General features: G+C 42.6%; 1 protein-coding gene across 2 annotated transcripts in view; it reads left to right on the forward strand.

Annotated features, from left to right (window-relative positions):
- Positions 1–290: 290 nt before the first annotated feature.
- KDR (kinase insert domain receptor) overlaps positions 291–26200 on the forward strand; it is a 46654-nt gene continuing 20744 nt past the window's right edge. Inside the window, exons 1-16 of one of the 2 annotated variants that reach the window (XM_040483321.1) lie at positions 291–642; positions 4859–4952; positions 6940–7136; positions 10371–10501; positions 10732–10900; positions 11489–11628; positions 12323–12500; positions 13929–14043; positions 14135–14298; positions 16372–16528; positions 17398–17521; positions 18056–18164; positions 19257–19598; positions 21670–21816; positions 22143–22274; positions 25964–26070. In XM_040483321.1, the coding sequence (XP_040339255.1) occupies positions 576–642; positions 4859–4952; positions 6940–7136; positions 10371–10501; positions 10732–10900; positions 11489–11628; positions 12323–12500; positions 13929–14043; positions 14135–14298; positions 16372–16528; positions 17398–17521; positions 18056–18164; positions 19257–19598; positions 21670–21816; positions 22143–22274; positions 25964–26070 (2373 nt within the window). In that variant the 5' untranslated portion in view covers positions 291–575. The remainder of the gene's footprint in view (positions 643–4858; positions 4953–6939; positions 7137–10370; positions 10502–10731; positions 10901–11488; positions 11629–12322; positions 12501–13928; positions 14044–14134; positions 14299–16371; positions 16529–17397; positions 17522–18055; positions 18165–19256; positions 19599–21669; positions 21817–22142; positions 22275–25963; positions 26071–26200) is intronic. The other variant, XM_040483315.1, reaches the window with a different exon arrangement.

Below are 26200 nucleotides of genomic sequence, written 5' to 3' on the forward strand. Positions count from 1 at the left end.
GAGTTTCTCAGAAGCCGTTACGGGCTACATTTTATCTCTACGGAGATAAACAACGGAGTTGTTGCACCTGGGACGTTCTGCCTCGGGCGACCCGGGGGCAGATGCAGTCCCAGGCCAGCGGGGAGACGGGGAGATGCAGTGGGCGAGGGGAGCTGGGGATCCAGGCCCGGTACCCGGCTGAGAGGCGGGACCTGCGGCAGAGGGGAGCCCCGCCCCGGCCCCGCCCCTCAAGACCCCGCCCCCAAGCTCTAGAGTTTCGGCCTCCGCTCCCACCCGGCACTGAGTCCCGGGACCCCGGGAGAGCAGGCGGTGGATGGTTGTGTTTCCTCTGCCCGCGCGGGGCATCACTTGCGCGCAGAAAGCCCAGAGCTGTAGCGCAGCCGGGATTTCCTCTCCTCCTGGCACCCGCAGACGCCCCTGCAAGTCGTGGCCGGAGCCAGAGCACCCTCCCCTTTGCGCCTCACAGTCCTGCGCTGCGGCGCGCGTTCCACCTCCGCGCCTTCTTCGCCCGGCAGGCCCGGGGAGAAAGAACCGGCGCCCGAGTTCTGGGCAGGGCGCCCGGCGCGAGGTGCGGGATGGAGAGCAAGGCGCTGCTGGCCGTCGTTCTGTGGTTCTGCGTGGAGACCGGGGCTGCCTCTGTGGGTAAGGAGCCCACTCCCCAGAAGGAAGACGGAGAGGTCGGGTGCGGGCGGAGAGATGGGGATGCGGAGAGGTCCTGGAGGCCGGATCTAACTCAGACTCAGAGAGCTGGAGAGTTGGAAGTGACTTGACACTTTGTGGTGTTTCATTTACCAGTGAGGAAACTGAGGCTCTTTGGTGGGCCCAAGATGATCCAGAGAGCCGGTAGTCTCCGGAGCGCAGTTCCTTTTCCACGACTTTGGTCTGCGACAGGGGCCTCGGCTGGAGCAAGTCCTGCGGAGCCGACACACCCTCGGGCTTTCGGGAGGCGGGGGTGGGAAGGCGGGCGCCCGGGGCTGGCAGGGCAGAGGTGTTCCCGCAGGCGGGAGCAGGCGCTGGAACGCTGTCCGGCTAGGCGCACCGCACTAGCCCGGACTCGGGGAAGGAAGCCTTGCTGGGAGCGCAAGCCGGTTCGCTCGGATCTAATCGTGCACTAGGCTCTGCCTCTGTAGGAGTCGAGCAGGGACCCCGGTGTGCCGTTCCCTTCTGGCTGGAACCCACAAACACACCCACTGTATGAGCTGCATTTCGGGGAGGGAAACTTTTTTTCCTTGCTTGGTGCGGGATGCCGCTCTCCTTGCAGAGAGAAGGTGAAATTGGGCTCGGACTCGGGATTGTGACAGCTTCCCAAAATGTCTTCAAGAAACACTCACCTTCTTATGTAAAAGAGTGACATCTTTTAAAGCTTTGGTCTTTGGGATAAGCGCATGATCAGAAGTTCACGATCTGAAAACTTACTCTGCGGGACTCCGTACCTGGATACATCGCCACTCAACACTTTCCTTGCCACCTAAAATTTCAGTCCCCTTCAGGATTAGGAACACACATGCTCTTGGTGCAGTGAATGTCTGTCTTTCTCTCTTCGCGCTCCTCGTCACCCCTGCCCGCTCTCTTCTCGTATCTCTTTTCTGTAGCCACAGTTTGCGGATTTCCAGATTTCCACTCTTTGGAGGGTGAGAAAGGAGAGAGGGTGGAGAAAAGGAAAAAAAAAAAAAAAAAAAAAAGAAAAAGGTCAAATGATTCAGGGAAAGTTCCTTATATTGAAATAAGAGTCTTAAAAAAGACACACTCGTACACTGTTAAGATCATCTGTCTATAGTTATTGAATTTTCTTGATAATGACTTGGTTCATCAGGGCCAGCTTCGCCGTGGACACTCATTTGTCCCTGACAAGACGTCTCTCTCCCCCTTTACAGTGTGGAACATGTGGTTGTTCTGTATCCCACAAAGAAGTGAGTTGCTTCTAAGCCTGGGGTGTTTCATAGCGCAGCAGTGTAACTGTAATCGGGTTGCCCTGAATATAATGATGAGGTTGCCCTTTTGGAGTGTGTGACTTACTTAATTGGATTGGACTATAATTGGTGCCATCAAATTCTAGAGACAGAGGCACTGTTGTTTTTCCTTCCTGTCTTTGAGCTGGAAGGGTAATAGCACACACATGAATTAATTTTGGTTAGGGGATTTGAACATAGAAGGGCTTTTTATGGACTAGCAACATATGCGCTTCTTACAGTTATTTCTTCAGAATTTCTGAAGAGTGGAACTTAAACCTGCCAATGAAAATGAATGAAGCTTAAAGGAGCAAAACAAAATTGAACGTTGGTTGGTCTACGGATATGAATTTGAAATTATCATTATTGATACAGTCTTGCTGAAAAAGATTTTTGTTGTGTGCACGTCTCTAGAATAGTGTGGTGTTGTCTTAGCTTCCTATGAATGGAGAACGTATCTTTAATGAATTTTTTTAACATAAGAAAGTGTGGCTAGAGTGTGAGATAATCTGGGACGATAATTTATGAGAGATCTCCAAGAACTCTTGTTTTGGCTGTAGGGTGAACATAACTATTTAGAACTTTGCCTTTACTACCATTTTTTTTTCCCTCACATAAATGTGTCCAAATAATGGGCTCTTTCTCATTTGGATCATTGTACAAATTGTCTTAAGGTACTGTTTTCAACACGTTTCTCAGCCTAGTGCTTCCCAGTCATGTTTGATATTTGTACGCATCCAACTAAGTTGTTTTCATTTTCCTCTTCTTAAACAAAGTGAGACTCCATTGTTGGGAGGCTTTTCTGTTGCTTTTAAACACGTTGCTTTATTGTTTGTCTACTTTGGGGCAATTATTTCCTTCCATATTGGAAAATGCTGTGCTGATTAATTGATCCTGATATCCCAGATCAATAGCTGTCCAAGAGTGTCCCGTAGACCATGTATGATCAAGTCACCTGAAATACTTGTTAAAATGCTGATTTGTAGGGCTAGGGATATCTTACACATCCTAAAGTTTAAGAATTACTACCCCAAACACAAGTCAGTACCAATACCAATTAGTTTCTGAGATTTATTGATATAACTTAATTTCTGGTTTTTTTTTTTTTAAACAAGGATATTGATCAACAAATCTACAATTATATCAGCAACTATTTTGCACATTTGGGTGAGTGTGTAGAAATATGTGTGATCAGTTGTTCATTTTACCTGTAGCTGTTCACACTGGGGTCCGCAGATTCAGTATATTGGGTATTTGCACTCAGTATGTGCTCATTCTGTTTACTCATACTTTTTCATATTTGCTAATACTGTCTTATTTACCCAACAAGATCAGTGCCAGTTTAGGCTTAGAGAATCACTGGTTCTCTTTTGAAAATTATTTGTTTATTTATTTTGAAAATTCTAGTGTAATTAACATACAGTGATATATTAATTTCAGGTGTACAATATAGTGATTCAGTAATTCTATACATTACTCAGTGCTCATCATGATAAGTGTATTCTTAATCCCCTTTGCCTATTTCATCTACCCCCTACCAACCATCAGTTTGTTCTCCATTTTTAAGAGTGTATGTTTATTTGTCTCTTTTGATTTTCCTTGTTCATTTGTTTTGTTTCTTAAATTCTACATATGGGTGAAATCTTTGGTACTTGTCTTTCTCTGACTTAGTTCACTTAGAATAATACTCTGTAACTCCATCCATGTCCTTGCGCATGGCAAGATTTCATTCTTTTTTTATGGCTGAGTAATATTCCTTTGTATATATACCACATCTTCTTTGTCCATTCATCTATTGATGGACACTTGGGTTATTTCCATATCTTGGCTAGTGTCAATAATGCTGCAATAAGCATAAGGGTGCATGGATCTTGTTGAATTAGTGTTTTCATTTTCTTTGGGTAGAGAGTCATTTGTTCTTAGTTGATATGACTTAAGGACCATATTAAGATTGGTGCTTACCCAGCATCCATCACTTTTTAAGGTGGTGTTTTGGAGATCTGGATATTAGTTAAGGCCCTATCATGGTGGACGGTTTTTCTTTCTCTGACAGTTTTTCAATACTTACTAGCTCTTTGCATTTTGTTCACAGAGAACTCTGTTTTTTCTTGTTGTGGAGTGACCCATGGTGAGAATCTGTCCCGTTGTATTTGTAGGTAAAGACAGCTTTCTTGTGTTACAAGCTTGGTATCAGAAAGCTCAAAGTTTTGTTTAATAAGTTGAGATTCCTCAATTGTAATTCATTAGCATCATACTTTTTTAGTCTCATTCTCTGAGGAAAAGTATATTAATGGGCATATTACATGGACACTGGCAAATGTTTTCTTTTCCTCAGTTCTTCTCATCTAGTTTTAATGTACCTACCATCTTCCAACTCTGGCAGTTCATTTACCAGAGGAAGTGCACTAGAAAATTGATAAAGGAAAATGAGACAATGTCAGGGGCACTCCTCCCCCCTCCAGGGTACATAGACGAACTGTATAGAAATCTCTCCAAGTAGTATTCATTAATCAGCAATTTAGTCAAATGTGTGCATCCTATGCTTTATAAGAAATGTCAGTGGGTCCTTTCCCAAGGGAGTGAGATCATCAGATGAAGGTTCATTTGGTTTCAATGTCCTATATCCTTTTGTAAGACCTTGAAGTTGGCAATGCAGGAAAACAGGAACTCCACCCTAGCTCCGTGAATTGCAGAACTTTTGTGTTGGTTTATGACCATCTGCCCATTCTTCCTGTTATGACACAGCTTGTGAACTTTTACTGGGAATGGTGAAAAGTAAATTCACAGTTTTACACAATGAATTGCTGAAGAGGCCTTTTAAAGTATAGAGTGTGCATTGTTTATAGAAGGTGTTTCCTATTGGGTCTGACTCAATGGCAACTACATTCATTTATTTAATTTGTTTCTAGGTTTGCCTAGTGTTTCCCTTGATCCACCCAGACTCAGCATACAAAAAGACATACTTACAATTATGGCTAATACAACTCTTCAGATTACTTGCAGGTAAGGATTAATTTTAGATTCAGATTTCCTGTGTTAAGTAACTCAGTGTTTATTGAGGGAAAATAATTTCCTTAAGCAGAATTATAATAGAGATGTAATTATACATGATGAGGTCTCTAATAAAAGATTTAATAATGAAAAAATGAGAACGCACTTCTCCCAAAATTTTTGTATGATTTTGCTGGCATTTTTTTCTGCTGCCTTCTGCCAACACACACGCGCGCGCGCGCGCACACACACACACACAGAATAGCACCTGGAATATAGTATATAATAGATGTTCATTAAATATTGGATAAACAAGTGGAATTGAGGACTTATCCTTAAGGGATGCAGTTGAAGGAATTTGGGCCCTATTTATTATATTCAGGATGGCTCTTGGACATTTTATTTTATGGTTTTCCGAGAATTTTATTTTATGATAAAATTATGACTGGGGTAGCAATTTAATATTCAGCCATTAATATTACTGAGTATGTGTTCTGCACAAGTAATGGACTTCATGCTTTGACTTGATGTTGTGGAATGCCTCTCTTCTCATTTGGTAGCAAGAAGTCTTGCGCTTGATTTTTGCTAACTGGGGAAGCAGGCTTCTTTGAAGAGAAGAAGAAGCATTTAAGTTTGTCTTACAGCCCCTACCCCGGAAGGAAAGGTAGAAGACTTTGGTGTTTAATGTAGCGACCCAGAGGCTTTGCAGGAACCTCTCAGTGTGTCTTTGGCAGAGACAAACAGGTGGAGAGATGGCTGGAGGTGATGTTGCCCTCTGAGAAGAGAGCTGGGGGTCCACAAAGAATCTTGGGCAGCTTACCGCCATTGAGAATGCTTGATGAACACCAGGTGTTCACCACAATGACACAGATCTATTTTAGACTGCAGAGGTGTAAAGGATACCCTTTTCCCCTTATCAAGGGTGGGTCACCAATACCCAGCCCTCGAGGAAAAAACACGGTAACAGTGCTATTTCTCTAGCTTTGCTATTTGAAGACATATTTCTTAGTAGATTTTCCTCGCAACCATCCTCAATAACAGAGGTTATTTAAAATCCCCACAGATCCCACATTCCCTTTTAAAAGTCATTCAAAAAATTTTTCTTGTGTCCTAAAAAAGCTATGGAGTGTGTTAAAGTAACTTCATTAATGTAGCTGCAACTTCATGGAAATTTCAGATTCTTTGAAAGAAGAATCATTGATGTTGCATTCTTCTTTATGTGGACTGTCTTTCATAGGGCTTTGCCGGGAAGTGCTGCAGTGAAAATAACCTTTGTTTGAATGCAGCCTGCATAAGATCTACGAGGCTCTTAGAAAGTTGCACCCTCTTCCTTCAGAGCCTCACTTCTTACCGTCCTGTGTGCCCACTCTTATCTGACCACTCTGGCTTCCTTGCCATTCCCCTGATACTCCAGATACTCCTGCCCCAGGGTCTTTACATTTTCTGTTCCCTGTGCCTGGAACACTGCCCCTCCTTACATTCAAATGGCTTCATCAAGCCCCATCCCTCCAGAACTCTTTACTCTTTGCATATTCTATATTTGCTCCATAGTACTTATCACCGCCTTACATTTTATTTACGCCATATATTGTACTTACTTTTAAAGAATTTCGGCTTTAAAGAGGTTTACTTACTAAGTCATTGCCTGTTTCTTCTAACTACACTAAAGTTCCATAACGGCATAGATTTTTGTCTGATTTGTTCACTGCTGTATCCCCAGACTTTGTCAACATTTGGCACGTAGCACATGTTGAATGAATATTTGTTGAGTGAATGAGTTAATTAATAGGAAACCCAGGAATTCTTATAAGTGATGTCTGAAGCTGAGTTTATGGCTTTTTGTCATTGGTGGCTCCAGCCTGTCATTGTTGGTAAAAAAAGGCTGTGAATCTGTCTGTTCAGTTTGTAGATGTTTGAGAACCAAAACCTTCTGTTTTCTTAGAAACAGTCTCCTAGTGTGGCATTTCACATGAGTACTTCCCTGGAATTAATTTTTCAGGGGACAGAGGGACTTGGACTGGCTCTGGCCCAACAATCAGAGTGGCTCTGAGAAGAGAGTGGAGGTGACGGACTGCAGTGACAGCTTCTTCTGTAAGACGCTCACGATTCCAAAAGTGATCGGAAATGATACTGGAGCCTACAAGTGCTTCTACCAGGACACTGACGTAGCCTCGGTCATTTATGTCTATGTTCAAGGTAAGTGGGTAAATGGAATTCATTTCCCAAGTTTGATTTGCCAGTTATAAAACACAAGAGGCGCAAAGCAGAATTGAGTACAATGGAGTACAACAAAAGGCTCGCTCCAAAGGCTGTCTGCCAACAGGAATACACAAAATTCTCTCTCAAGGCTTCCCCCGAGGATAAGACTCATTGATTTGTTCTGGAACTTGGGCCCTGTTGACCTATCTGCTCCCCACTTGGTGTGGTTCTGATCTTTGTTTCTGAGGGAAATCTGTGTTCACAATTGGCTACGGGGATTTATACAAAGCCTTCTGATGTTTGAGAAAAAGAACCTGCAATCCTTGAAAAGGAAGATTCAGGAGTGAGTTATGGAGAGGTTTCAATGGAGAGATAGGTTATCTAAAACAGGGTAGGAGATTTTCCCAAGAATGCACCGGGAAACAGCCAAGGGCGCTGAAGCTTTTTTTCTACCTAAGAACTTTTCTTTTCCCACTTCTACTTAGTGAAAAACAATTTTCATCCTCTTGTGCAAATGAAGACACTACCTCAAAGATCGTTTCGAGGACAGTGTTTCTTTCCTTCACTTGTGTGGTCTGAGATCTTGGATGATGTGCCACATCTTTCTAGAGTTTGCAATTTGGGATTGACATCATGAAGGTCAATTTAACATCCATGTAGAATAAAACACAATGTTACATGTATTAAGTATTTATGATATAAATGATTTTTTTCTTTTGTGTTTCAAAAATCTTACACTACCTTAATTTTCCTATGCAAACCTAGTTATAATCCTGTCAGATAATTTTGGGGAAGGTAAGTGTTATGTAGTATTTTGCTTGGATATACTAAGTATTTACAGTGAAAATGAGCTGTTAAGACATTTTATTTATACATTTATATATATTTTTTATATCCCAGAGGATTTGAGGCAGGTGAAGATGGTTTAGACTTATTTTCAGAAGCATCTTTTACAGAACAGGAATTTCATTAGCTTTGGGAAACACACTTGTGTCTCTCCATTTACATTTCCATAGTTCAATATGGTCAGTGCAATGGAAGACCGGAGACTACATCAAAATAACGTATGTCACTCCTGGACTGCACAATATTTGAGAATTATTTTTGCCCAGTGTAGGCACAGTCCAAAGTAGATTTCTGTGACCTCCTCCTTCCTTTGCAGAATTTGAGAGAGACAAGGCTCAGATCTTCGAGAATTTCTGGCTCCTTTTGATCTGGCAGTCTTGGGAGATCAGGCTTTCTCAGAAGATTGCAAGGATTTCCTGCTTTTAGCCTGTCTGGAAGTACTACAAGATGAACCTCTCCCATAATATCTCGTTATTTCCTTCTCCCCGAGTCAGGAAACCTGGAGACATGTGAAAATTCATTTCATGAGTTACAGTAAATATTTTATTTTGAGAGGATGGGTGGTTGTTTGGGTTTCTTTTGTTTATTTCCTTTTTTTTGGAATACTAAAATAGAATTGATTTACTGAATAGCTTTATTCTTACGTAAGGGGTTAACTTAGCTTCCAAAGACTTGTTCTGTAAGCAAGCTTGGTAATATTTCATAGCATGTGGCTAAAAGGTAGGTAATATTAAGAAGTAGCAGTCTCTGGCACTGTTTATTTGTGCACTGCCTGTCTTTGAGTATACCATTAAATTCTGCTTCCTGTCTAAGTCTAATGTTCTAGGAGGTGAGCGGTCCAAGATTTTGGTCATGAGGTTTAACAATGAGAGAGAAAGGATTGAAGTATTCCCTATGGAAAGCCCTTTATTTAATGTCCCCCCCACCCCCCTGCCCCGGTCCCTACCTTACTTCCTTAGTCTTCTGACCCCATTCCCTCCAGCAATGGATGGAGCCAGGAAGTGGGTCTTGGCCTCATAAGATAATGGGTATGGCATGTGGTGGGCTGGATTGGCTGCCTTTCTGTGCTTTCCAGCTGGGAAGGAAATCAAACTTCTGCTGTTGCAGGGAATTAGCTGCCTTTCTCTCCTTGGTTTAATTAACTCTTTCTCTACTTGGACCAACCACCCTGAAGGGCCCTGTCAATGCTTGATCACGTTTGTTGGGCATAGCAGTATGAACCATTATCTCTGTGAGATTTCAAGTGCAGTTTCACACCACAGTGACTCTATCTCTGGGGAACGGAGTAGTTTCCCAGCAGTGTATTAACATTGTATGGACCGGGGCGCCTGGGTGGCCCAGTTGGTTAAGTATCTGACTTCGGCTCAGGCCATGATCTTGCAGTTTGGAGTTCAAACCCCGCGTCAGGCTCTGTGCTGACAGCTCAGAGCCTGGAGCCTGCTTCAGATTCTGTGTCTCCATCGCTCTATGCCCCTCCCCCACTTGTGCTCTGTTTCTCTGTCTCTCTCAAAAATGAATAAACATTAAAAAAAATCAAGAAAAGACCCCCATTGTATGAACAATGTTTGAATGACATGAAAATCTCCTTTGTTTTCTTCCCACTTTTTGCCACGGTGGCTTTTTGAGTTTTTGTCATTGAAGATATTAATGACTGCTGAAATCTAAGCTAAATTCAATAACCACTGAACATTATTTTATAACTAATCTTATATCTAGTCTTCACAGTCTTAAAATACTCACATAAATTTTTCTCTTGAGTAATTGAATCCAAAAATGGTTAGTTATTTTCTGCTTATTTTAAAGATCCTTTGGAAGCCATTAGTTTATTTTCATGGTACTTAGACATTATTCGCCTAAAGAGAGACTATGAATTCTTTTTAACATCAGTAAAACTCAGTAGGTAAAGTGTACACATTTAACTTTAAAATTACTTTAAAATTAAAAAAAAATTACTTTAAGATTTATGTACTTGAAAAATGTTTAGTGTATATGAGGAATGCATATGTGTATGTGAAAGTATTTATGAAAAATGAAGTATGCTTCTTCATTTTGAAAAACATGGTAATGATCAATCTGTTTAAATGTGGAGCCTATAAAATATACTCCACTTGTTGACGATCCTAGGGAGAAGAGTCAATTTTATTCTGGGAGTTTTCTTTCAGATTTCACACACACACACACACACACACACACACACACACACACTCCGATAGCCACATGTCCCTGGAGCTGGCTAGTTGCCAGCAGACCAACCTGTGGATTCCTTTGCCTGGTGTGAAATGTCATTCTTAATCGTTCACTTCTCCGGTTAGAGGTTATGAACTTGAAACAAGACCAACTTTTCTAGTAAGTACCATTAACTAATGGAATTCGATTTTCTTTTAGATTACAGGTCTCCATTTATTGCTTCTGTTAGCGACCAACATGGCGTTGTGTACATCACTGAGAACAAAAACAAAACTGTGGTGATTCCATGTCTTGGGTCCATTTCCAACCTCAATGTGTCACTTTGTGCAGTAAGTTACATCTTCTTCAATCATCTCTCATATTGTCATAATAAGAAGGGCAGCCTCTACATAATATATTATCAATCATGTGTGTTAAAGATCCTTTGGGAAGGGCCAACATGATAATAAATAAAGCCGATTTGTATTCTTTACTGATGAATTCTTTAGTGATCATTTTACATGGTTTTCACTTTTGGGTAGCGCTTCATTCAATATTTGGCATTTCTTTCTCTACCCAGAGGTATCCAGAAAAGAGGTTTGTCCCTGATGGTAACAGAATTTCCTGGGACAGTAAGAAAGGCTTTACTATCCCCAGCTACATGATCAGCTATGCTGGCATGGTCTTCTGTGAAGCAAAAATTAATGATGAAAGTTACCAGTCTATTATGTACATAGTTGTGGTTGTAGGTAAGTGGACAGTTTCTTTCTGTACCATTAATATTAGACATTAAAGATTGGCTTCCTATATTAAGATCCTGAAGATTAAAGTATAGGGGGAAGGACAAGGGATATTGAAAAAGATATTAATTCAAGATCTGGTATGGCGCAATTCATTATATCTGCTCTTCTCTACCAAATAAACCTCTGTGCAATTGAGTTTTTCGCCTCTCTTGCCAAGACCAAGGATGGAAAAGAGTGTTATTATCGGAGCGTATTTTATGGAAAATTCAATGTTCAAAGCATTGCTTGGCATCCGTTCTTTTAATTATACCTATTTTACGGAAAATTCAGTAATTTACTAAAGCTGGCTTCATTGGCTTTTGACTACTCAAATTTTACTGCTTTTCTATCCACCGGGCAACATCTTTGAGATTCCTGCAAGTCTGCTTTGTAAGCCTCTGTGGGTGATTTTGCTGGGAGTTACCAAGTATTGCTGAGGCCCCAGGGAAAAATGATGTGGCACGTTTTGAAGCTGCATCATTTTGAAAAAAAATCCATGCAAAGTTATATTTGTTTTCCCCCTCTTTCTCTGTGTTTTCAATTTACTTGCTCCAGGGTACAAGATTTATGATGTGGTTCTGAGCCCCCCTCATGGAGTTGAGCTGTCTGTTGGAGAGAGGCTCGTCTTAAACTGTACAGCGAGGACTGAACTAAATGTGGGGATTGACTTCAACTGGGAATACCCTTCTTTGAAGGTAACACTAACAGTTCAAAGCCAGACCTCTAAATACTTTGATAATAAGCTCCAATGGAGTTTGCTTGAGAGAGATAGGGACTTGTCTGGCCAGATAAAATGTAAGGGCCTTAACTCTCTCTTTCTGTCTGTCTGTCTGTCTGTCTGTCTCTCTCTCTCTCTCTCACACACACACACACACACACACACACACACACACACACACACTTACTTTAAAAGAACTACAGAACACATAGCACCCATGGAAAACAGATGCAATGCCAAAAACTCGGTTCCACTCTGCTATAATCAGGCAGTGAAGATTAGTTTTTTCTAGGTGATTACATCTTTCCAGGTTGCATTATTTCTCTGTGCTCCAGAGTCTTTGATCTATTTTCCCTTTAAGGGAATTTGTCTTTAAGAGGTGGCATGAGACATACTTCTCCTTAAACAGTGATCATACTTGCTTGTGTTTCTGTGGTACCTGTCCATCTCATTCCCACTATGTGAGGCTTTCAAAATCTTGATTCAGTTGGTTGCATTTATTTCTCTTGAAACCAAATATATTGGTAGCCTAGATGGTGTTAAAAGTTCTGAAGTACCTCTTATTAGCACGAATCGCATTCGCCAAGGGCCAAGACTTGGTCCTGTGGGTATCTAGAAGCTACCAGGGGATGTTATGCTGGACTTTGAAAGTTCAGTAAACTCTTTTTCAGCATCAGCATAAAAAGCTTGTTAACCGGGACCTAAAAACTCAATCTGGGAGTGAGATGAAGAAATTTTTGAGCACCTTGACCATAGATGGTGTAACCCGGAGTGACCAAGGGTGGTATACCTGTGCGGCTTCCAGTGGGCTGATGACCAAGCGGAACAGCACGTTCGTCAGGGTCCACGGTAAGCGACGCTGTCCTTTGGAATCATGCCATGCCTTGAAAAGCGAGATCATCTAAATGACATTAGGTCAGCTAGAGATTCCTATTTTGTTCATTCAAAAGACATGGCTGAGCTCTTGCTAGGGAGGCCGCATGCCCTAGAGATCAAGAGCACGGCTTGGGTTCAAATCCCAACTTTAATAATGAGATGAGCCGAGGCAGCAAGTGCTCACTAACTTTTTACTTGTTACAGTTTTTGTGGCTGCCGTTACTACAGTATACTAAGCAGAGTGTTGTTATCTACGATAGTTTTTACATTTTCATTTTATTTCGAGGCTGAGGGGCCTGTGTGAATAAGCAAGGGCTTTGCAATTGAGGAAACCTGGGTTTAATTACTATCTGTGGGGCTTTGAGCAAAATAACTTCGTTTCTTTTTTATTCGCCTTCGCTGATAATCATGTCACATAATAACACGTCAGCGTCCCCGGTTAGGTGGTAATTCATTTGGCACTCAACCTTGGGCCCGGGTAATGATTTTGGATTTTATAATACGGGCATTCATAGAAGGGCTCGAGCCGAGAGAGCCACGCTCTGGTTGACGTTTCCGTAGGGCTGCTGCGTCTTTTATGTGAAATACTTTAGGGAAGAAAGGGCAGAAGTAGGGAGACCAGATAGGAGGCTTAATTGCATTTATCCCAGTGAGAGCTGGTGAGTGGCTTGGACTGAGTGGTAGAGGCAGAAGTGGGGAGAAGTGATCTGGTTCTGGATATGGTTTTGAAGATAGAGCCAACAGGACCTACCCATTGACTCAACGGCTGAGGGGCCTAAGAGAAACAGAATGCAAGCTGACTTGAATCGTTAGCGTGAGGAGGTGAATGAGTGGTGGTTTTATCGACCGAGATGGGGAAGACTGGGAGGGAAGTAAGATTTGGGGAGACGGTGTTGGGTGTGTTTATTTGGACAGGCGCATCAAACGTCCGAGTGGAAATATTTGATATATAAGTCTGGAACCCGGAGAAGTCAGGGGTGAATGGCACTTTATGGCTGAGCCTGGAGGAAGGTGCAGATAAAGAGAAGGGGTCCGAGGACTGAGTCCCGGGGCAGATGGTGGGTAGGTATTGGGTGCAAGGGGGACGGAGGAGAAGGAGCACCCGAGATTCCTGGAGGACTTAGAGAAAACTTCCCAGGGGAGCAAACGCTTGAACTGAGACTGGAGCAACCAGTAGGCTTGCAGTGGCCACTCAGAGAGAGAGAAAGGTAAATCCAGAGGCCAGTTGATGGGGAGAAGCTGGACTGTGACCAAGGAAAGGCAGTGTGGGGAATCCCTGAATTGTGGCAACTCACACTCCCTAGATCACGGACTCTTCATTTGAAATGAGAAACTAAACCAAATGACCATTCACTGAAGAAGTTGACATTCGTAGGAGTAATTATTTTTACTGTTTTCCAGAAAAACCTTTTGTCGCTTTTGGTAGTGGCATGGAATCTTTGGTGGAAGCCATCGTGGGAGACCGTGTCAGAGTGCCTGTGAAGTACCTTGGTTACCCTCCCCCGGAAATAAAATGGTAACTATTAGAAATAAAGGCAAAGCATTGTTCCCCCTGAAAGCAAACCCTTAAATTATACTAATTCCCGAGAATTTTTTTTTCCCCACAGGTATAAAAATGGAAGACCCATTGAGTCCAATCACACAATAAAAGTGGGGCATGTACTGACTATTATGGAAGTGAGTGAAAAAGATACAGGAAATTACACTGTCATCCTTACCAACCCCATTTCGAAGGAGAAGCAGAGCCACGTGGTATCTCTGGTCGTGAATGGTGAGTTTGTTCCGCTTTCCTTCTCGGCCCCAAACCGATTATAAAGGGTACGATTACGGCTTCCTACACAGCCAGGCCATGAGTCCTTTGTCACACCTGCTGCTTCACTCACATCAGGAACAGGCTTCTACGTATAAAAATGATCCAGGGGCACCTGGGTGGCTCAGTGGGTTAAGCGTCCAACTTCGGCTCAGGTCAGGATCTCACAGTTCGTGAGTTCAGGCCCCGCGTTGGGCTCTGTGCTGACAGCTCGGAGCTTGGAGCCTGCTTCGGATTCTGTGTCTCCCTCTCTCTGCCCTCCCCTGCTCACTCTCTCTCTCTCTCCCAAAAAAAAATAAACATTAAAAAAATTTTTGATAGAAATGATCCAGAGCAGTAGAGTTGAGATGAGGTGTAGGACAGTACGCTCTGGACATACGTGCTTAAGAGGCCACGCAACTGAACTGTTCAGCAGTCACATGCAGCATTGATGTAGATGATACATTCAATGGCTGTATGCTGTGAAATAAGCACCCCTCCGGGAACATTTGTTTTGTTGCCTTTGACCTTGTCTCACGGAAGTGTGCACCTGGCATGCAAATGTTTAAGAGCCTTTTTGAATTTTGTGGGAAGCTGCTACTTTGAGGCACAGGCAGATCCCAGCTCAGAAGGCTTTTGCAGGTTGACATGGGTTGGCTGGAAGTTAAAAAAATTTTTTTTTTTTAAAAAACAGGAGTCTAAGATCTATCTGACTCTGAGGCTCTAAAGGGAAGATAAAAAGTTTTTGATCTAAGGATGATTTGAACTTTGTTCTTTCAAGCTGAAAGTGTCCTGGATGGGGAATAAAATGGTATTCTGGTCAAGGAAGTGTTTGAGGTGCTAAGTCGATGGACAACAGGTGTCTATATAGCAGGACTTATCAGGACCTTTAATATGCTTATGTATGTTGCCATTCTCCAGGGGGAGAGACATAAGAGTATTGAGGGCTTAACAAAATTATTTGAGCCGAGCATCCCCCTCCAACCCGAGAAATCCACTCATCTCTTGCTCTAGACGCAGTTTGGGAAATGCTTCTCTGTTGGCATTCTTTGTTCTCCCTATGGGCGCAGCACATTACAACTTCAGGATCTTCTCTTGTAACGTTAGGGTGCTTCCCCACATATCCTGCCGCTGCTCTGTATGTCTGCTGAGCTTGACTTCATTTCTTTGCTGGGACATCAGCTTCAGGGAGTGTTTTAAAGAAAATAGGTTGCAAAAATGTCATTTAGAAGCCACTCAGGAGGAGGGGATTTGGGAAAGGTGAGAAGCTAGAAAGCTCGTAAGTAGGGTAGGGAGAAGCAAATGGGCACAAAACAAAGATGTAAAAATGGATAGTGTATAAACCCATCTCGAGAATTCTTGAAGCCACTAACCATTTGATTCACCTTAGCATTTACCCTGCCAGGAAAATGAACATAAAAAGTCAAAATTTGAGAGTATAATCCGAATCTTTAAGTTGATGATGATGGGAGAATAGTTTTGCATTAATGACTTTGGAGCCAAAAAAAGGAAAGAAAAAAAAAAGGGGGAGAAAAAGGAAGAGGGGGAGGGAAGAAAAGGAAGAAGGAGACGGGGAGGGAGGAGGAAGAGAGGTAGGTGATCTTGGGCGAGTCATTCGACTTTTCTGTTTCATTCTTCTTATGTGTAAAAGGGACAATGATAGTGGCTATGAGGATCGAATGGATTATTCTGGCTAGAGCACTTAGAACGATGCCTGGCACATAATAAGCGCATTTACTGCGCCAGTCACAATGATTTTATGCCTTTCCTGTCCTGATCTCTTGAGACTGGGAGCACAGGGAGAGCCATTCCCAACACGTAGGGATAACAAGGCAGAGAGAGGGTGGCCAGACTTGTGCAAAGTCCTCCGCTGGCGAGGAGGATGACTTTTGCTAGAAGTTCCGTGTCCTGTTTCCAAGTCTAGCTGTTCTTTGAGAGAGAAAATGGGAGTGGAATCATATGCTTATAGGAACATAGGCCTTGGTTGATGAAAGCTTCCCCCTTCTGCTCCTCCAAGCCGATTGACAATTCAAAAGTGACTTTTCCCGTCTCCAGTCCCACCCCAGATCGGCGAGAAATCCCTGATCTCTCCGGTGGATTCGTACCAGTACGGCACCACGCAGACGCTGACGTGCACGGTCTACGCGGTCCCTCCGCCACATCACATCCGCTGGTACTGGCAGCTGGAGGAGGAGTGTGCCTACAGGCCTGCGTGAGTAGGACCCCGTCCTCTTTTGCCCTGCTGTTCTGCATTTCATGCAGCCACGCTGCGGTGTGATTCCATTCCCCTTGAGAAGGCCCTTCCTAAGAAAGTTCTGCCCCAAGCGGTGCTTTCCATCTTTCTCCACGTCTTAACATTTTAGGAGATGTCTTTCGTTGGTGTCCCACTTTGAGATCAGCTAGCTCTCTGTTCCTAGGTTGGCACACCTCTCCAAATGCAAGCCCTTCCCTCACATTGCCGATCGCCAATCTTTGTTTCTTTCCCTTACGCCAAGCAACTGGTGAATACCACATCTCTCCTTATCTGGGAGAAGGTCCATCTCAGAGGAAGAGCTGATGGATGAGAGCCTTTGGCTTCTCAGGCCCAGCTTATCAGGTTCTAACACGAGTCCAGACATCCTTAGGAAAAAAACCACAGGCCACCCACTATCACCCTGAGCCGTTCACTTCCTGTTGTTGTTTTTGAGACGGCCTCTACTAGTTTCTTCCTCAGATGCTGACCATTTCCTACACAAAGGCCACAGTCCCAGGGAGATTGCTTTAAGAAGCCCAATGACTTCTTAGTTTCCTTGTCTTCCTTTGAACTAAATTAACTTGAATTGTCTTGTCGATTCAATTTATGAATGGAGGTTTGTTCCCAGAATAGCTGTTTCCCTCCTGTATCCTGAATGAATCTACCTAGAACCTTTTCCTTCTTTGCTGAGGCCTATTTTTATTTGGCGCCAAGTCTTGTAACATGGCAGGGTGCGCTGAAAGTTATTTCTAAGAAAGTAGTAACCAAAGTCTGACTCCTTTCCTTGCTATGGATTTGAACTAAAGGAAAGTTAAGTCCTAATAAGAGCTGTTATTTCTTCCTTATAGCCAAGCTGTCTTAATGACAAACCCATACACTTGTAAAGAATGGAGAAATGTGGATGACTTCCAGGGGGGAAATAAAATTGAAGTCAACAAAAATCAATTTGCCCTAATTGAAGGAAAAAACAAAGTGAGTTTGAAGTTCTTTAAATTGAAAATCTCTCTCTCTCTCTCTCTCTCTCTCTCTCTCTTTGATGGAAGGGTGGGAGGATGGAGTGGAAGCATGGTGTCATCATATGTGAGGGATATTAGAGATTGATAGTCACATTAATTGTACGATAAAATACTAACATATTAAGTCAGTTTGAAAACACCATTGACTGTTAGAAGCACCATCGCCTTATTAGTATCTTATCAGAGGAAGATAAAACACATATGCTGTTAGCTCTGTACATCGCTTGTAAGGTGATTCTGATTTTACAAATATGGAAATGAGAAAATGTGTGCAGTGTTAGGCTAAAATACATGATTTCCCTTTTGGTTTCCAGAGTCTGTTTTGTGTAATGTGTGAGCCACACCAGCATAATAATTGTGTGGATTTGAGAGAGGGCAGTGCGGGAGTATGAATGGAGTAGGCGCGTCTTACAGGTTGAATTTGAGTCTGAATGCATGCGCATGAACACAGCCTCCATCGTTTACGGCCTGGGATTTGTTTTTTTCATAGACTGTAAGTACCCTTGTTATCCAAGCGGCAAATGTGTCAGCTTTGTACAAATGTGAAGCCGTCAACAAAGCTGGGAGAGGAGAGAGGGTTATCTCCTTCCACGTGACCAGTGAGTACTACTCTCTGGGGGGGAGGGAGCGTTGGATCTCTTGCCAAGGGGGTGCTAAGCTGTCTGAGAGTCTGTGGTCCTTGCCATTCTTGAGTGGCATGGTGGTTTTGGAAAAGGCCTTGGACTGACACTGGGGATGCTTTTGTTCGTAAATGAAGACTTCTCAGGGAGCTCCTGGGCTCATGTGAAATCAGTACAACTGACTCCCGTTCGCTCAGGGGAGAGAATGGTTTTACGTATTTTTTTTAATTTTTAAAAAACTTATTTTAGAGTGCGAGTGAGAGAGAGAGTAGGGGAGAGGGACAGAGGGAGAGGGAGGGAGAGAGAGAGAGAGAGAGAGAGAGAGAGAGAGAGAGAATCCCAAGCAGGCTCCATGCTCAGCACAGAACCCAACACGGGGCTTGATCCCACAACCCAGGGATCCTGAAATCAAGTGTCGGATGCTCAACCGACTGAGCCCCCAGGTGCCCCTGTTTCACATATTTTTAGCCACTAGTCCTGGGTACTAGTTATGTCTCCACCATCTGAGTCTAGCGTAGTGTGTGGCTTCTTGGGGTTCAGTCGGTGTTGGTGGGCTTGCTGCTGAGCAGTTGAGAGCATTGACTGGAGGTAATTGTAATGACATAGGGACAGTTTCCTCCCAATGCTGCTGATTCTGCCTGTTCATCTTCGCTTTATGGATAAACTTTAGCTGACTGGACTGGGTGAACTAGTTCAACGTGGGCTAATTCGTTGTCGTAATTATAGCCTTAATGTCATTGAGTGCGATGTGTCGACGAGGAACTCATTTTTAAAATTCCGTGTTATAATTATCTGCTGTAAATATGTCTTGGATTTTTTATTTTCATCTCCAAAACTGTGTTTAGGGCTCAAAGTGGAGATTTGATACATATCTGAGGACTACACCTTGGTAAAATAACCTATTTTGAGGCCCGAGCTGTCTCGTGCGGTTGTTTCCCTGTGTGACATCGTCTGGGATTGCGAGGGCCTCACTATTCTTGGTGCTTTATAGCAGTCTAGGGGTGGCAGGAAGACAAAAGCGCGCTGCCCAAATTAAATCGCCACTTTCTAGCCATGGGTTTTGTATTTCAGGGGGCCCTGAAATCACTTTGCAGCCCGGCACCCAGCCGACCGAACAGGAACGGGTGTCTTTGTGGTGCACTGCAGACAGAACTACGTTTGAGAACCTCACGTGGTACAAGGCTGGCTCTCAGGCTCTGCCAGTCCACATGGGAGAGCTGCCTACACCCATCTGCAAGAACTTGGATGCCCTTTGGAAAATGAATGCCACCACGTTCTCTAATGGCACAAGCGACACTTTGATCCTGGAGCTCCAGAACGCATCCTTGCAGGACCAAGGAGATTATGTGTGCTTTGCTCAGGACAGGAAGACCAAGAAGAGACATTGTGTGGTCCGACAGCTCACGGTTTTAGGTAGGGAGGCAACTCTGGATCATCAAAGAGTTGGAATGCCTTTAGTGTAGGGCTTTTGGGGACTGTGAGAAAATATCGTATAGGAGCCTATGAAGTAGACGGGTACACAGCTTATTCACTGAAAGTCCTTGAGGCAGAAAGAGGCGGATAGTGGTGAAATGATGTATTAAAAAGAGAAAATAACATGGTTCCTGCCAGCTCTAATGATAGGATTTCATTAGGATTTCCGAGGGATGAGCCTAAACTGGGGAAATTTCTACTTTATTCTTGGACATTTATTTATTTTAGTAGACACATGTTCATGGAATGCCTACTGTGAGCTAAGAAGGTTCCAGAAATTCAGAGTGGTGAGGAGGTAGATAAGATAAGAACACAGGCAACCACCAGGCGGTCGTAGCACATTGAGGTCTCGGTATCCATGAGGAGAGGAATTGTTTTGTTTTACTCCTTGTAGTAGCTCGCGTCAGAGAGCACAGTGGCACATGCTAGGTGCTCAGTAAGATACCTACTACATGAAGAGTGTGACAATGGGGTTGTTTAGGGCCTGTGAGAGCCCATGGGAGGGGTGCACCACTCACTGCTTGTCCCTCTGGGTCATCCCGTGTAGTCCAGCATAAGATCAACAGGATGATAATTTTAGTGAGCAGATAGCTTTGTAAATTCCGCATGGAGCCACTCTCCACACCTTATCTAACCTTGTGTCTTGCGCAAAAGCTATGCAGCCATGCCTCTGTCTCTGGGGAAATCAGACAAACTTGGGAAAGTCTCTTTGTGCCGACTCCCTCCATTTTCTCCTCTCTTTAGTGTCCCTTTCCAGTTTCTGGGATGTGTGCGTTCTCTGATTTTACTGTTAAGATGGGGAACTGCCCAGGTGAATGAACCTATACTAGGAGGAATAATGTCTTCTTCAGAGGCCTTGGCATATTTTAAGAGGTATCCTCAGATAGACACTAGGGTAATGTTTGCTAGTGTTAAGACTTAGGTGTCAAAAGAGGGAATTTTTTGGGGTGAAGTCATTCCCAGGGCCCTTTGTATCTTATCACATATATGGCCATCTTGGGGACCAGTCCTGTTTCAAATTAAAGGAAGAATTCAGAAAGAGATATGAAAGAGACCATGCCCAGGAAATATGTGCTCACAATGACCTGGTTTGCTTTTCTAAGGACTCCTAAGTCGTTTTCCTAAAATTATTCTTAGAAATAGAATAGAGCCCAGGACATTTGCTTAAATCCCAGTGTAGTTCACCACTGAGGTGATCCCATTTTGCTAAATGTTGCAATGGATTCTTTCAGCAAGATTGCTTTCAATTGCTTTGGACAAGATATTTCTATAATGCTTTGATGAAAGGGTACATCTGAAGTTTTGCTGTACATTGAAACAAATACCCATGAGCTTAATTTTTGAAATCTTTGACTTTCTTTAGGGATTATTGTCCTCCTTGTTTGTGTTTTAGTGGAAATGGCACTGGACTAGTCTTATAAGCTCATTAGTTCAAATGTTCACTGAGTTATAGGGACTTGGAGAAGTTGTTTAACCCCCTTAACTACAGTTATTTCATCTGCAAAAGAAGGTTAATATTCTTGTCCATCGTATGATTGATAATGAGCAACAGAAATAGTATAAGTGAGTTTTGTAAAAAGTGCCAAATATACATAAGGCATTCTTTGTTGAATTACACTGAAGGTTCGCACTTACCAAGAGAAACATGCAGAATTCAAGGGTGTCACTGTCTAGAACTTTCATGGGAGGGAAAGTTTCCCCTTGGGGAAGCTGTGTCTAGTTAGAAGAAAACCCCATAAAGGTGACAACCTTTATTTTGTGATGTGACGACCAGCTAGAATCACTAATAAGGATATCCAAAGTGATCTCTCTCAACTGTCCTGACTTATTTCTTCCATTAACTTTATTCAGTGGCCAAGAGTAATGTTATTAGCTTCTATGTATTTTCAGCTTAGTAAATCAGTGGTTTACTGTTTATTAAGTTTAAACTATAAGTTTACTGATGCTAAAACCATTTCAGAAGTTTTAACTACATGTCGTATGATTTTTTTGTGTGTGTGTGTGTGCACAGAGCGTGTGGCACCCATGATCACAGGAAACCTGGAGAATCAAACAACAAGTATTGGTGAAACCATCGAAGTTTCGTGCACCACGTCTGGGAATCCCCCTCCACAGATTACGTGGTTTAAAGATAATGAAACACTTGTTGAAGACTCAGGTGAATAGACTATGTCTATCTCTGGTTGGTTGCAGAATTCTCAGAGATAGGATCTAAAACCCACCTTATGCCTTGATTTGTTTTAGGTAGGAAAAAAGCAATATTAGTGTCCATGGTCTGGCTCATTTCATAGACTCAGAATTCAGAGCCTTGTTGAATTCTCATGGAAGCTGGGACTGGTGATGAGTCAGCAATGCATCCTGTATCACTCTTCAGAATTAGATACTCATCCAAGAAAAGTCATCATTTATATTTTTAAATTTTTTCCTAAACAACTCCACCACATCACATCATAAATGAAAACAACCATTTTTCTTTTCTTTTAGGTATTGTACTGAAAGATGGGAACCGGAACCTAACCATCCGCAGGGTGAGGAAGGAAGATGAAGGCCTGTATACCTGCCAGGCATGCAGTGTTCTTGGGTGTGCAAAAGTGGAGGCATTTTTCATCGTAGAAGGTCAGTGGAAATTCATGGACACATCGGATGTTTTTAGAAAATTAGCTTGTGTTGTATATATACTCATACACTTTGGGTGGGAGGATTATAGGTGATTTTTTTAATGTTTATTTATTTTTTTTTGAGAGAGAGAGTACACACACGTATGAGTGGGGGAGGGGAAGAGAGAGAATCCCAAGCAGGCTCTTCGCTATTAACATGAACCTGACTTGGGGCTTGATCCCATGAACCGTGAGATCATGACCTGAGCCGAAATCAAGAGTCAGATGTTCAACCGACTGAGCCACCCAGTGGGAGTATTTTGGTGATTTTTTATATTCTTTGTACTTTGTAAATTTTCTGCTCTAAGTATATGTTATTTCAACTAGAAAAAATAATCGTGTTATTTTAATTATACTTGCATCGTATTTCCCATCCTGGCAGTACTCACTATGGGAAAATTCTTAGCCAGGCAGGTAGAATATCCTCCTTTCCCTTGTTTCTTTTCTTCATTTGAATGGATCGATTAACTTGTTGTAGAAGTGATACCTCTATATTTTCTTGGGAAAACACTGGAATTACTGCTTAATCGTCAAAATCAGTGCTATCCAGACGATCACAAGGGTTCATAGTTTTCACTGGACTGCAGATAATTAAAATTGTGAACAATAGACCATTGCTCCAATGGCATGGAAATTTTAGGGCGTCTAAATGTGAAAGGAAACTCCTATGTGTGTGCAGGAGTGATGTGAAATCTGGCATTTTCCCAGATGGGAAGGGTAATTTATGACAGAAAGAGGAAGAAAGAAGGATGGTGACAGAAGGAAAAACGGATGGATTTTTATGAACTCGTCCTCACTTGTCTCTCAAAGTCTAGATTTTAGTTCCCTCAATATATCAAATCTTGCATCTTGATGACTTGTTTTCACATTTGTAGGCTTATCACCATTTTATAGATTGCACTTGCAAATAAAGATTTCAAGTGTGTGAAATAAATAAAAATTTCAAGTGGCATGGTGCTTTTGTCACTTCCAGAGGGCTTCATGTTAAGGGCAGGTCCTAGTGGGGGCTTCCAGCTCTTTCTCATGCCCTGCCGCATCTCCCTGAGCTGTTTGCAGCGGGTTACCCCTGCCTAAGTAGGAAACATTGGCACAGAACTTACATTTACTTAGTTCCCAAAAGAATAATACTAAGAAGGAGAGAAGTAGATATTTACTGTGTTGGTTAGTCTTCCTAATGTTAACATGGAGATAATATTAACATGGAAGTTATAATTACAGTAAAACCTTGAATTGCAAGTAACTTGTTCTGTGAGTGTCCTGCAAGGTGAACAAACATTTCTAATAAGTTATTCAATAAGTTATTGTTTAACTTGATAAACGAGTGATGTCTTGCAATATGAGTGTCACATGATCAGAACTGAACCAATGGTTCTTGAAATTCTCTTTGAGATACGCATGCTTTGGATTACAAGCATGTTTCCAGAATGAATTATGCTTGCAAACCAAGGTTTTACAGTGTATTAATTATTAATTATATTAATATTAATTATATAGACAATTGAATCTTTGAACTTTTTACTAGGTATAATGGACTTTAAAATCTGTGTGTATGGGGCTCCTGGGTGGCTCAGTCGGTTGAGCGACCGACTTCGGCTCAGGTCATGATCTCACAGTCTGTGAGTTCGAGCCCCGTGTCGGGCTCTGTGCTGACAGCTCAGAGCCTGGAGCCTGCTTCTGATTCTGTGTCTCCCTCTCTCTCTGCCCCTCCCCTGCTCATGCTCTGTCTCTCTCTGTCTCAGAAATAAGTAAACATTAAAAAAAATTAAAAAAAAAATCCGTGTGTATAAAAAGAAAGCCACGAGGTGCCTGTTTGCTGAGTCAGTTAAGGGTCTGACACTTGATTTTGGCTCAGGTCATGATCTCACAGTTGTGAGACTGAGCCCAGGTTGGGCCCTGTATTGGTCCCCACACTGGGCTCCACGTCAGGCTCCGTGCTGGGCATGGAGCCTGCTTGAGATTCTCTCTTCCTCCCTCTCCCCCTCCCCCTTCCCTGCTTGTGCTTACACTCTGTTTCTCAAAAAAAAAAAAAATTAATAGAAAAAATTAAATTAAAGAAGGAAGTTTCTTCAATAGAACCACCAGAGAAACAAAATCTACTTCCAGGCATAGTTGGTACTTGTCCCCAGACTGTTAACTCTTATTCGGCTAACTAGTTACTTACTTGGACTTCTGCCTTTTTCAGGCTGCCTTGGGCCACTTGAACGGCTTATTTGATTCACTCTGCACTCATCCAGCGGGAAGTCCCATGTGCTAATTGCTTCCTTATCACCTCTCTGCTAATCACTCCTAGCTGAAAAGCTCTGGCATTTAATTTCTCCCACTCAGAGCATCCTCTGGAGCCCCGAGCATCTGCCGCTTCCTTGCTGACCTCTACCTTTCCTTTCATGGGTGGTTTCAACTCATCTTGCCAGGCCATACAGGACGCCCTCATCTTGGATTTCTCTCTTTTCTTCACTCAGACTCCTGCCATTCAAGGGCAGGGTAGTGTAATGGTTAGCTGGTGTTGGACAGACTTGTTTAATTCTTCGCCATTCCACCCACTTGCTGTGTGCCCTTGACGAAGTAGCTTAACCTCTTTGAGCTTGTTTCTCCATCTGAAGACTGAGAGTTGCTGAGAACATCAAGAGGGATGACATATTTAAAGGACTGAGCACCTAGAAGGTGCATGGTAGCCAGTAACTTGCTGACCACTTGTTTTCTTATATAATCCTTTCTCAAACTCCATTCAGATGAAAACTGAGACTCTCCGTGCAAAACCGGGTATTTATTCCACCCCCCGCCAAATAACTACTTTTCTCCCCTGTAGAATGGAATCTGCTTTCTTTCCATCAAAGACTGCTCTTCCTTCAACCCTTCTTATGATTTTTTTCTTTTAAGACATCAACATTTCTATCCTTGATATCCTTAATTCCTGTCTTTAACTTTAGAATTTTATCGTTGGAGGGGCGCCTGGGTGGCTCAGTCAGTTAAGCGTCTGATTTTGGCTCAGGTCATGATCTCACGGTTTGTGAGTTCAAGCCCTGTGTTGGACCCTGTGCTGACAGCTCAGAGCCTGGAGCCTGCTTCAGATTCTGTGTCTCCCCCTCTCTCTACCCCTTCCACGCTCATGCTCTGTCTCTCAATAATAAATAAATGTTAAAAAATTAAAAAAAAAAAAAGAATTTTACCATTGGAGGTTTTCATGAGCAGTGTTTTGCAAACTTTAAATTATCCATTAAGAATGTTATAGACTCAGGGCACCTGGGTAGCTCAGTCAGTTAAGCATCCAAGTTCGGCTTGGTCATGATCCTCCCATTTGTGAGTTTGAACCCCACATCGGGCTCTGTGCTGACAGCTCAGATCCTGGAGCCTGCTTCAGATTCTGTGTCTCCCTCACTCTCTGCCCCTCTCCCTTCCATGCTCTCTCTCTCTTTCTCTCTTTCTCTCTTTCTCTTTCTCTTTTTCTCTCTGTCTCTCAAAAAAAAATAAACATTAAAAAAATTAAAAAAAAAAAAAGAATGTTATAGATCCCTTCAAGTTAGATGCTTGTGACTATTATTGTCTAGGATTTTTTCCAAGTTGGTAAACTTGAGATCTTGCTTTATTGTTGAATTTTGTCTTCTTATATCAAAAGGTATGAGTTTTCAGCATTCCGTTGTGTCTTTCTAGGTGCCCAGGAGAAGACGAACTTGGAGGTCATTATTCTAGTAGGCACAGCAGTGATTGCCATGTTCTTCTGGTTATTACTTGTCATCGTTCTACGGACCGTTAAGCGGGTAACAAAATCATTTCCCTTCCATCCCATGTACGTTGGTTTTCATGATTAATGAAAGCTGACTGGGGCTCTTTGAGTTGTTTCTTCCCATTGTTATTGGCTCAATGGGCACAATTTTATTTCAATACAAT

This window comes from Herpailurus yagouaroundi, unplaced genomic scaffold, assembly GCF_014898765.1.
Source record: "Herpailurus yagouaroundi ecotype Mexico unplaced genomic scaffold, PumYag 28, whole genome shotgun sequence".
Taxonomy (NCBI): Eukaryota; Metazoa; Chordata; class Mammalia; order Carnivora; family Felidae; genus Herpailurus; species Herpailurus yagouaroundi.